We start from the raw sequence: 13328 nt of genomic DNA, 5'->3' as shown, positions 1-13328 counted from the left end.
CTCTTGGCTAGCGAAGATGCTATATAGATATCGTTGTCTATACTATTAATTTAAAAATAAGGAGATGTGGAATAAATGCCAAAATTGTTTTAACAATCATCTTGGAGGGTCTAAATAGTAAAAAGGGGTGTTTCATGCCTGTATTCTTAAACAATTGTTATTTTTCTCTCTTTTTTAGCAATGCATCACTCTCTACTGTCCTTATCTATTATTCTATATTCTGCGTCTCCATCCAGATTCTCGTGTATACCATGAGGGTCCGGATTGGGGGTGTTGTTTATTTCTGTATTCTTTAAATTGTTATGTCACTTTTCTCTACATTTTATTTATTTTTCTCATTATTCTTTCTCTATTCTTTAAATTTTAGCATCCCAATATATTTTACTTACTGATGTTTAGTTACATTACGACGTTTATCTCTGATATAAAAAGCAGATGTGGTATGATTGCCAATGATACAACTCTCCACAAGAGACAAAAATGACACAGAAATTAACAACTATAGGTCACCGTACGGCCTTCAACAATGAGCAAAGCCCATACCGCATAGTCAGCTATGAAAGGCCCCGAAATGACAATGTAAATCAATTCAAACGAGAAAACTAACGGACTTATTTATATATAAAAAAAAAGGAACGAAAAACAAATATGTAACACATAAACAAACGACAACCACTGATTTACAGGCTCCTGACTTGGGACAGGCACAAACATACATAATGTGGCGGGGTTAAACATGTTAGCGGGATCCCAACCCTCCCCTAACCTGGGACGGTGGTATAACAGTACAACATAAGAACGAACTATAAAAATGATGTATATACTGGTTACCAATGTAGATGACAAATTGGTGTCATTCATAACAACGAAACAGAATTCACATGATATATGTGACCATCCTTGAATGAAATTAATATTACTTTAATATTACACTTTTTGAAACCATTTTTATCAATTTCCAATTTCCAATGTCTAAATTTATGTTTCATTGTTCATGTGTTGTTTCTGTATATTTTAGCCACTCGTCTTGAGCCTACCCATTTGATCCGATAACTCCCCATAATGCAATCAAATTATATTTTCATTGCCATTCATAACTCTTAACAGACCAAATAACAGACCGGGTTTTATACATCCGACCCATTAACAGACAAGGTTTTTAATAAAAATTGATTAATATCACCAAACTACAGATTTTCGTGTAGATTTTTCACACAATGATATTAATATGGTTAACAAACATAATGCCTGTCTTTTTTCGATGTTCAAAATATTGCATGCAAGTAAATTCAGCCAAGTTGTCATTTTGTGTACATTTTGTGTGTGTAAAATGTGTATAAATTTATTGATGAGTAACCCGCCTTTTCATTTTATTGATTGTTTATCGAAGCTAGAAAAAAAATAATTACACCACTGGATTCAGTACATTGAATTGTTTTGTCAGACATGAATAACTTTTATGATAAAAATATATTCAAAAAGTTATACAATCAAACATACTGAACTTGCAAGTATTTTCTCGATAACACCTGATTAACAGACTTTAGCCAACCCAATTAACAGACCAATCGCCGATATAGCCGCATACTCAATATAGATTAACCGACCAATCTCTCGGTTAGCCGAGTGACGGCCGTGACCTCGTGATCTGTTTGATTAATACTTTTCTATACTCTTTCTTTTCTGTCAATGTTTATCAATTTAACAAACTTAGTAAAGAATATATTTTCATAATTTCCAACATGTTAATTACAAAGAGTTGCAGATGTTACTGTGTCTTTCAAGTTTTTATGCCTACGGAAAGCGAAAAGAGGTCTGCCATCTTTCAATTTATCCCAGTGTTTTAAAATATTGTTCTTTAAGTGTTTTTACTGTCTAAAAACACTGTGGAGAAACTGTAATACAGATTTGGGTTTAACCATCAATGTGTCATTTCTCTGTTTTGCAGTCACCTCTTGCATAACAGTTTTAACTTCATTTTCTTTATATCCCCTTTTGATAAGGCGTTCAGAAAATAATGCATATTGTGTTTGCAAATCTTTTGGATCGTTCGTACATCTCTAAAGGTAATTGTAAAGTAAAGCTATAAATCTGTTATGTCATCTTTTATTCTTCTTGCATGTATATATATATTCATATCATAGAATTACACAAATGATTGAATATATCAATTCAATTCAATGTTTTATTTAAGTCTCATCTCTCAACAAGTACAATCAATCTTTATACATTGTAAAATAACACCAAATAAAATGAGAGCCATTCTATACAGAATTATTAGAGACTATTAAAATGCATAGATATAATACACTAAACAATATGAAATAAAATACTATTTACAATATATAAAATGTCTACGCCTTTTTAAAATTAAATGACAGGTTTTGGCACACACACGTATCATACTTACATCTGAGAATAAAAACACTAACTTTTGGTTATCATCTAAAGTATTAAAATTTTCTTTAAAAGTTTTAGCAACATAATATAAATGGTTTCTAATATCGTCATAAAGAGGACATCTTAATAAAACATGCGCTTCATCTTCAATAAAAACGTCACATATATGGCACACTCTTTTTTCTAAAACAATATTTTCATATCTCCCTGTTTCAATCCTTAGGGGAGCAACACCACATCTAAATATGGCGAAAGCACTTCTGTGACTGAAAGGTAAATCTATTTTGCAGTATTCCTCCGGTTCAAAATTTTCTTTAAACAATCTGTACGTTCGTAGCTTATTGCCACGGTACCTCTACCCGATATAGATTTATCAGAATGTAAAACTGCATGCCAATTATCGACATGTTTTTCGTGTAATTTTGACATAAAAAGTTTTACAACATAGTTAGTGTCCATATTTTCAGGACACGATAAATGACTTAAATTTAGTTCACAGAAGGTTTTCCTTACTAAAAAATTCCAGTTTTTAACACAATTATGCTTAATACTCATACTATCAGCCCACTTGTGAACTTTTGCATTTAACCGATTTGAGCTCATGTTATTTAATCTACACCACAAACGAATAATACTTCTCCACTGCTTATCAAAAATAGGTGTTATACCTAAGTCTCCAGTGACTGCAGCATTTGGTGCATATTTTCCTACCCCAAGAAAAAATCTACATGCCCTATTATGTATGGAGTTAATACAAGAATATGTTTTTACACCCCATATACCTGCTCCATATTCTATTATAGGACAAACCAAACTTTCATATAATTTTACAAATACATCGAAACAAACACCACCTAAAAGTTTACACTTGGCTATTACCAACCCTAAAGCTCTATTAGCTGAAGATGAACGTCTTTTGCAGTAATATTATAGTCCAAATGCTCGTTTAGAACGAGACCAAGATATGTATAACTACTTGAAAACATAATAGTATGACCATTACAATTAAAAATTACATCAGATCTAGGTATAGGGGATGTTTTTGGAAAGTACACATGTTATACGCCAAATGGCAGTAGTGTGGTTGACTATGTGAAGGTGTCGGAGAGTATTCTGGATCAAATTTCATATTTTTATGTTCACAACTTCATACCTACTATTTCAGATTGTCATTGTATACTGGAATGGGAAATGTCAAGTAAATTTACTGTTGATGATAATTATTGTAATATTAATATGTTTGATAAATCTCCAAACTTCATATGGTCAGATGAATCACCTACAAACTTTCAGACAGCTAAATATTATTACCAGATATACAAACACAAATTGACACATTTAATAAAAGTATAATCAAAGAGTCTTAATCCTCTGTCGATGAGGCTGCAGCAGAATTACCACATATTTTCTTGTCTGCTGCTACTAATTCTCTAAAAAGTAATAAACTATGCAATTAGAAAATAAAGACAAAAAATGGTTTGATGGAGATTTGTACCATCTCCGAAACAAATTAATAAGTTACGGTAAAGTATATTCAAAATTTCCTTATGACCCAATAGTGAGGGGTCACTATTATAAGCTTAATAAGCAATACTCTAAACTTAGAAAATTTAAGTATAAAGAACATAAAAAATCACTTGTTGAACAGTTACAGAATCTACATGATGATAATCCTAAATCTTATTGGAAGTTAATTAACGATTTAAAAAATAATGATAATAAGGATCATAGTTCTGCTGTGGCACCATCTGCGTGGGTTTCACATTTCAATGGATTATATCAAATACATGATTCATTCAAAGAAAGAGTGGCTAAGTTGAAAAAAAGCTAGATAATCTTGAAAAAAATGTTTGTTTTAATAATCTTGATAAACTTATAACAGAGAAAGAAATTTCTTTTGCCATTTCTAAACTACATTGTAACAAATCACCAGGCTTGGATAACATTTCAAATAATATGATTAAACACAGTCAAAATATTTTATTATCGTCTCTTTCGAAAATATTTAATTCTTGTCCGTCTCATGGTTTATACCCAAGAAATTGGACAGAAGGTTATATCACAGTATTACATAAGTCAGGAGACGTCACTGACCCAAATAATTATAGAGGACTAACCATCACTAATTAATGCAATTGGTAAGCTTTTTAACAGTATACTTAATATAAGGTTGGATAGTTTTTTAGAAGCAAATAATGTAATTAATGATTGTCAAATAGGTTTCACAAGAAAGGCAAGAACATCTGACCATATGTTTGTTTTAAAATGTATTTTTGATAAATACTGTAATACTAAGGATGGGAGAGTGTTTGCTTGCTTTGTTGATTTTCTTAAAGCTTTTGATAAAGTAATACATACCGGAATTAGAATTAAGCTGTTAGAGATTGGGGTTAGTTCAAGGTTTTATAGCTTTATTAAGAATATGTATCTTGAAACTAGATCTTGTATAAAAATACATGATGGAATAACTGAATTCTTTCAAACCACGCTTGGTGTTAAACAAGGAGATAACTTGAGTCCTAACTTGTTTAAAATATTTATAAATAGCCTTCCAGATTATTTTACACAAACCAGAGATCCAATTATGCTGGATGGCAAACTCATTCATTGCCTTATGTATGCTGATGACATTGTAATTTTATCTAACTCAGCAGAAGGACTACAAGAGAAATTAAATAAACTTCATGATTTTTGCAATGATTGGTGCTTAAATATAAATACTAAGAAAACTAAAGTGTTGATATTCAACAGGGCGGGCAGACATATCTCTCAGAAATTTATTTTCAACAAAGATGAGCTGGAGTGTGTATCTAATTATAAATATTTTGGTATCCAATTTAATGCATCATGTTCTTTTTCATATGCTCAGAATGATTATACCAAAGAGCCCTAAAAGCGTACTTCAAATTATGTATTGATTTTTTAGTGCATAATCCTACTATTAAACATGCAATTCATGTTTTTGACTATACAATAAAGACTATATTTTTATATGGGTGTGAAATTTGGGGATATTTTAATCCCTTTACTGCACGTTTAAAAAAAAGAAAACATATCGGTGGATACAATTTACTCAAGGATACTTTGTGAAAAACTTCATATTAAATTCTGCAAATATATTTTAGATGTTAATAGAAAAAGTACAAACTTTGCAGTTTTGTCTGAATTAGGCCGTTTTCCACTGCACTGTGATATAGTCAAACATGTTTTAGGATATTGACATCGTTTAGAAAATATTGGCTCATCATTTCCCTTGTTAAAAGCTGCATATAATTGTTCTAAATAGCTATTTGAAACAAAAAAGCCCTCTTGGTATGGATCAATTAATATTTTAAGGGAAAAAATGTCAGGCATAGAAAAGCATATTCCTGAAAAATATTCAACATTTAAATTACACTGTGGTCAGATTGTTAAGGGATACTATACTGCATTGTGGAAAAAAACAGCTAGATATACATAAAGATGGTAAACTACGAACTTATGTAACATTCAAGTGCAACTTCGGTTTTGAAAATTATTTGTCAATAATGCGACATTTTGAGCAAAGGAAATGTATTACTAGATTAAGAATATCTGCTCACAAATTGCAAATTGAATCTGGTAGATACCAGGGTACTCTTCGACAAAACCGAATTTGTCTCAGGTGCACCTCAGGTGAGGTTGAGGATGAAGTTAATTTTTTATTTAAATGTGACACTCATTTATTAAAAAGAGAGGAATTGATGCAAAATATATTAAAATCATGTCCAAACTTTCAAAATTTAAATATTAATAACAAATTAATTTGGATAATGAATAATGAGGATCCCAATGTACTATTTGCATTTTATAAATATATAGAAGATACTAAGAATTGAAGGACAACATAATCTGCAATAACCAATTTCAATATAACTCTTTAATATGAATTTGGATAACCTGTTAAGCCTGCACAGATCATAAGAAGAATTTCAAATTCTCTGGCACCGTCCCTTGATGATCCTTGCTGGCTGGACACAGAATCTATAATCTTAAAAATATGTTTTTAAAATATATTTTAAATAATTTAGGAGTTTGACTCATCTGCATTAAGTACAAGTAGGGACTTCCCTTTAAGCACCGACTCTTGGTGCTTTTTGCAGATGAGTCATATTAAATATCCTTTATTAAATATACTAACTTGTTATTTGCAGTATACCTCATAGTCAAATGTGCAAGTGCTTAAATTGTTTGGGTTTTTTTTGTGTTTTTTTTTTATATTGAGATTTCTCCGCACAAACTACTAATGCCTCTTGTTTGTCTTTCAAAGTGAAAATACACTTACCGGGTGCACTTGAGTCAATGTCAACATAGTACGTATTCATTGAATAATAATACAGTGCTACTATTTTGTTGAGTGTATTTTCTGTAGTATATTATTCTATTTTATTGTTTTTATAACACAGGTTACATATCTATTGTCTGTGTATTGCATATGTTATTGTTTATAATAATATTTTTTGTATGCTATATGCCCTCCTGGGGCCCTAATTTGGTAAATAAAAAAATATAAAATGTACAACGTTACTCTTGTTTGCATTAATTGTCATACAATTGTCTTCACATCATGTAGATAAAGCATTTAACAGAAGTTGTAGCTCTTTTTCATCGTTTGCTATAACAACAACGTCATCAGCATATAATAAAATACACAGTTTTATGTACTTTTATAAAGTTTGGATTAATGGTGCAATTCTATTGATTCATTTATGCAATAATTACCACCTGTAAATCATGTGGTATTTATCGTCTAACAAATTATAATTTGAGTGACAGTTTAATTTTTCAAAAATCGTGTTTTCCTTAGTAGTACAGATAATGAGTTCAGATATATCCAACATCCTGTTGATGTGAATTCTTGGGGATAGATGAAGGACTGCTAATATATTTTACATAATTTTTAACTATGCCAACACCATATTTTTATTTTAATAAACATATGGAATAATTCTATATTTGACGCGATGACAGTATGTTTGCCAAGCTTCTCCATAACGTCTGCTACATTCGTCACCATCTATACGTTCCCTTCCAACTAACATCACAAACAAAAACAATGGATTAAGATATGGCAGGAAACAAGTCAAACCTGAAATGAGAAAAATAGACAATAATAAATCTGTTTTCTTATGTTTTGTTCCTCTTTTCAGCCATTTTTCGTTAAAATTTAATTGAGAACGCTACGGTATATCAAGGTAGCATAAATTCATAAATGAGGAACCAAAAGAAAGAAGAAAGATTTATCTTTCAAATGGTGATAATTTCATTACTACATAATTACTACATAATTAACTATTATGTAATTAGTTGCTAGATTCTGATGTCCACATTTGAATGAAATTAGCTTCTTTGTTATTCATAGTATCCCAAAATTGTTGATAAGATTCTTGTGCAACAGTTTGACCTCCAAAACCGTGTCCCAGATTTTTCCTATTGTATTTCATTCTCTCATAACCGCTCAATTAAGTTTGCAACCTTATTTCATAAGAAATCACTCAATTTAATTGGGTATAAAATTTGTTCTATTGATGTTTTTGGAAATCTGAGACATAGTTTTGAAGATAACTGGTCAAGGAACAACATGTGGTAAAAACAGGCATATAGGGGCGCCCGTCTAGGAGCTTATTTCATTTAAAACTACATTTTTATGACAAAAACGTATGTGTCACAATTGAATAAATAAGGATTTTCCAATTTGAACCTCATTAACTTCAATATCATTCACACATGTACCATGGGGATACTTCAGGATTGGCCTCTAATCATAAATCAATTAGGTTTTGACCAGTAAGAAAGCATTCCATTTCAGCAATTCTAAGTATAAAAAGAAAATGCACACCCTATGCATCAAAAAACCAGATCTGGCGGGAGAAGTTATATCATTATTGACCTTGCTGTAAGTCAGTTGCTACTGATATGGTCAAAACTCCGCCCACCTGGGTAAACATCAACCATTAATGATCTCAGAAGTTTAATTACACATTGCATTTGCTTTTTTTCAAATATTGACTTTTTATTCAATGAGTACATGAAACAATATATTTTGTTTTTAACATTTTCCCAAAAAGTAAGTTATGCATGTGTTCATAAAATCACCAGTTGGTCAGTCTAGAGGATTCTTATGGGGGATTTCTAGAATTGTAATTGTATACAATGAAAATATGGTGTTTTACACCAAGTAGAATTTTCTTATTTTTGTAGTTTGAAAATAAAATATTTGATTTGTGTTTTCTTTAATAAAGAATTCATATTTACACATTATCCTCAAGAAAATCTGATATAACCATCAGCATTAACATATCAGCAACATTAATTGTTGCACAATTATATTTGTTTAATATCTGTACATTTATATTTGATTCCCTCTATAGCTCCAAATTATTTTTTTTGTTTTTTTTTCTCCTGGCAGCCTCAATATAGAAATGTATTTTTATTTGGACTTCATTATCTTCTTTTTTCTACAAACCCCTAATTCAACCTCTTTTCTATGACTGTTATTTTTATAGCTGGTCAGTGGTCATAAAGTTATCAAATGATTCTATTGATTAATCATAAAGTACTGCCCACATGTTCTTATTTGTATCAGTCAGACACGTGCATTTGTTTTATTAAACTAATTATCATCAAAACTCATTAACAGTGCAAGATATGGAAACATATTTTTCTTCTGTGGTTTTGTAATATTAAGAAGTAACAAAAACAGTTGAAAAATAAATTTTGATAAAATTTAGTTGCTTTTTGTATTGTGCTACCTTAAACAACAACCTAAACATGAGAAAAATTCACAAGTCAAAGATAATTGAAGACACTGCGTTGAAAAAAAATTATAAGATTTAGAATTAGAAATTATGAGGACAATGAACACCAAAGACAATTCTAAATTATAAATTGCCTTGTATTTGGAATCAAAAACCAGAGGAATAAATTCAACAACACTGAAAACTTATCTACAGTCTGGAGTACGACTACGGGTATTCCGGTAAAATATAACATCACTGAAAACTTAACTATGGTCTGGAGTACGAATAAGGGTATTCCGGTAAAAATATAACATGACTGAAACTTATCTACAGTCTGGGGTACGACTACGGGTATTCCGGTAAAATATAACATCACTGAAAACTTAATTATGGTCTGGAGTACGACTACGGGTATTCCGGTAAAATATAACATCACTTAAAACTTATCTACAGTCAGGGGTACGACTATGGGTATTCCGGTAAAAATATAACATCACTGAAAACTTAACTATGATCTGGAGTACGATTACGAGTATTCCGGTAAGAATATAACATCACTGAAAACTATCTACAGTCTGGAGTACGACTACGGGTATTCCGGTAAAATATAACATCACTGAAAACTAACTATGGTCTGGAGTACCACTACGGGTTTTTCCGGTAAAAATATAACATCACTGAAAACTTAACTATGGTCTTGAGTATTACTACAGGTATTCCGGACAAATATAACATCACTGAAAATTTATCTACAGTCTGGAGTACGACTATGGGTATTCCTGTAAAATATAACATCACTGAAAATTTAACTATGGTCTGGAGTACGACTTTGCTCAGTTCATCAGGAATAAACAAAACCTTTTCTTCACCAGAAGTTTCGATGATCTAAATTGTACACCGGCTAATATTATTTGTAGAGCGTATATAAAATTAAATTCTCCCTCGCCATGCTATTTCTTTACTAAATTTCTTAGTATAAATAAGACAAAACTCTAATATAAATTTGGTTGATCGCAGTAACTTGTTCTTTTCTCTTGCTAACAATGTTCAATAACATAATAATCTAATACATGTATTATTTAATTACAATATTAAAATTGACATTTTCATACAACAAATTGTCCAACATATCAATACATCTAAAATAACATCCATATTCATAAATATTGCAATACACGTCAAACTTTACGTTGTAGTTACTGTGAACACATTCGATGAACTGACAGCTCAACAATTTCCTTATATACTATAACGGAACCCCATCCTTTAAACCATCAAAGGATTTCACCTGCATATATTACCCACATTTCTAAATCTAAAATAACAAGAACCCGTTTTACAACTTCAAGCAGTTTTAAGTATTAGATACAGAACAAAGGTAACAAAAACAGACCGGTAACAAGCGTTGCCGTATATTTTTTCTGCACGAGTAGTCAGGTCAAGTCCAAGGCGATAGTTACAATCCCGTTTATGTTGTTACTTTGGTTTTGTATCGACTTGTACGACGTTTTTAACTAGAAAGTAATACATTTTGCATTTTAGACGATTGCATAATTAAAATGATTGAACACAAAATATTTGCATACCGGTTTATGAACCACGATGTTTGGAGATATTCAGTCTTTAATAAACTAGGGATTTTGCGTATACACTAGCGCTTCTTAATTCTATCATCTATGTGCGAATAAAATTATTGCTTATTCCTATCATAATAGTCTTATAGTCTAGAAATAAGTTTATGTCCTCTTTCGAAGTCATAAAAATCATGTTAAATGCATTGATGAGTCCTATGAGGTGGTAACACATACTGCTCCAGAAGGGTCACATTTCCTGCTCTACTACTGACACCTGACATATAAATCATGTTAAATGCATTGATGATTCATATCAGGTGGTAACACATCCTGCTCTAGAAGGATCACCTTTTCCTGCTCTACTACTGACAACTGACAGCAGGAGCGGAACTTCAAGTGGGTGCTGGTTAGCCTGTCGAAAATCCGCCTTATGTTTCACTCTTAAAGGAACATCCCGAGACTAGGAGAATACGTGAACTCACGGGAAAATAGTCAGGGATCATTCACAGAGAAACGTGACAAGTTCTGACAGGAGCTAGAGAGGTCCTCCGGACAGACTTAGAATTCCAGTAATTGGAAGTGACCACGCCTCATAACGAGCTCCAGCAACTGCTTACAGCACAGGACAAAATTGTACAAGCATGTACTAATTATTGCAGGCTCACAGATGAGAACTTAAACTAAAGGACATAGACACATGTAATCTTTCATCAGATATTCGTCTGTCCAAAGTGGACCTGGTCATGGAAACCCTACACTAGCATCGCCTCGTCCTGATAAAAGCTAAATCAACTAAAACGAAGACATCAAAGGGTACGAAAACCTCACACAGTGGAAGCTCTAACATTTCAGACATGTTAAGCCTAGCACGGAGAAAGCAAGCCAAAGCAGAGTCTGCTAGATCTAGGATAGCATTTGCCGAAAACAAGCTGCGCTCCTTCAGCAAGAGGCAGTATTAAAGGAACAGGCCATGTACAGACAAACAGAAATCAAGGCCGAAATGGAACAAGAAGCCATCCGTGTGAACCAAGAAGCCACAGGTAGAAGAGCCGAGGCGGAAGAAGAAGCCACACGTAGAAGAACCAAAGCAGAAGAAGAAGCCACACGTAAAATTGCCGAGGCTGCACACCTGAAAGCTCGAATTGAACAAGTGGCAGAGCATATCAAAGCTAAAAAAGAACAGGAGGCCGTTCGCAGGAAAACTCAAATGGAACAGGGGATCTTCCTAACGAGACTAAAAAAACCCGCTCCAACGTGTGCAAGATTTCGTCAATAAACATCAAGACCTGACTCATTTACAGGAAGTGACAGGCTTATAAGAGAGAAAAAAAAAAAAACTCCTGTTGTAGAACTAAGTCATAAAGCACCAGAGTTTGTGCCTTTCATGGCATTAAACTTGTCATCACAAACACCTGCTGCCTTGCCTACATATGCTAAGTCGCAAGCAGTGACTTTATTTCTAGATCTGGGAATGGTAACTAGCATATGAAAGCAGGGCGTTGCAGAGGTGATCACTGTTGCACACAAAAAACAGGGCGTTTCAGAGGTGATCCTTGTTGCACACCAAAAACAAGGCGTTCCAGATGAGATCCCTGCTGCACAATAATATATCAACCCGATATCGGAGATAACCAGATTTTTCCTTCATAAGGACTGCTGTTCTCCCGGTTAATATACTTTAAGTTAACGACCGGGCAAAATCCTTGCACACATGGATAGCTAGTTTAAAGAACGTCATAGACGAATTACAAGTTTCAGATTCTGAACAGATAGACCTACTGATTAAGTGACTTGGACCAGAGTCCGCCAAACATGCTATTAGCAAAAGGGCATCAAACGCCAACAACCAAAACAAGAGGCATACAAAGATTATGGCAAAGACTTGATTAGCGGTATGTTGCTCCTGAAATGTTGGAGGCATCAATCATGAGTAAACTTGAGAACTTCCTAAAATTGACCAATAAGGACAACTCACTTCTTTACGAATTGTCTGATGTTATCTCAGAAATAGAATATCACAAAGAAAATCCCAAGCTGAGATGTTTGCCTGCTTATTTTGAATTTTCGTCTGGAATAAACCCAACTGTGACAAAATTGCCATATAAGAAGAGTGGATAACAAGGGCTTCAAGATACAAGTCTAAATAAGAAGTTGCTTTTCCGCCTTTCACGGAATTCTCTGCATTTATCAGAGAGATGAGTAAGATCAAGAACGATCCCGATTTCAACTTCGAATTGTATACAAAAGATGCTGCGCCAAGGTTCACAACTCAGCTGTACTCTGAAATCAATGTCCATCAGACGGCAATTGACCAGCATCTTGAAAACATCGGTCAACAACAAGATCTTTGTATCCTACATAAGACAAAGCATCTGCTTGAGTGAATGCCGAGCGTTCGAGCCAAATCAATTGAGGAACATAAGGAACTGTTTAAACAAAACAATGTTTGTTACAAGTGCTGTGAATCAACCACACACAGAAGTCGGGATTGAAACGCAAGCATCAGTTGTAACGAGTGTGGAAGTCATCGACACACTACCACACTACATTTAACAAGGGTGCAACCACACACATTTCTCAATCTAGTTCGACCGGA

General features: G+C 32.9%; 1 protein-coding gene across 2 annotated transcripts in view; it reads right to left on the bottom strand.

Moving 5' to 3' along the window:
• Window positions 1–2090: 2090 nt before the first annotated feature.
• Window positions 2091–13328, bottom strand: part of LOC127714248 (delta(14)-sterol reductase TM7SF2-like) — a 46843-nt gene continuing 35605 nt past the window's right edge. For both annotated transcript variants that reach the window (XM_052220300.1, XM_052220301.1), the window contains exon 7: window positions 2091–7507. In XM_052220300.1, the coding sequence (XP_052076260.1) occupies window positions 7347–7507 (161 nt within the window). In that variant the 3' untranslated portion in view covers window positions 2091–7346. The remainder of the gene's footprint in view (window positions 7508–13328) is intronic.

This window comes from Mytilus californianus, unplaced genomic scaffold, assembly GCF_021869535.1.
Source record: "Mytilus californianus isolate M0D057914Y unplaced genomic scaffold, xbMytCali1.0.p SCAF_9, whole genome shotgun sequence".
Classification (NCBI taxonomy): Eukaryota; Metazoa; Mollusca; class Bivalvia; order Mytilida; family Mytilidae; genus Mytilus; species Mytilus californianus.
Note: the sequence above shows the minus strand (reverse complement) of the source record. Positions and strands in the feature narration are given on the sequence as shown.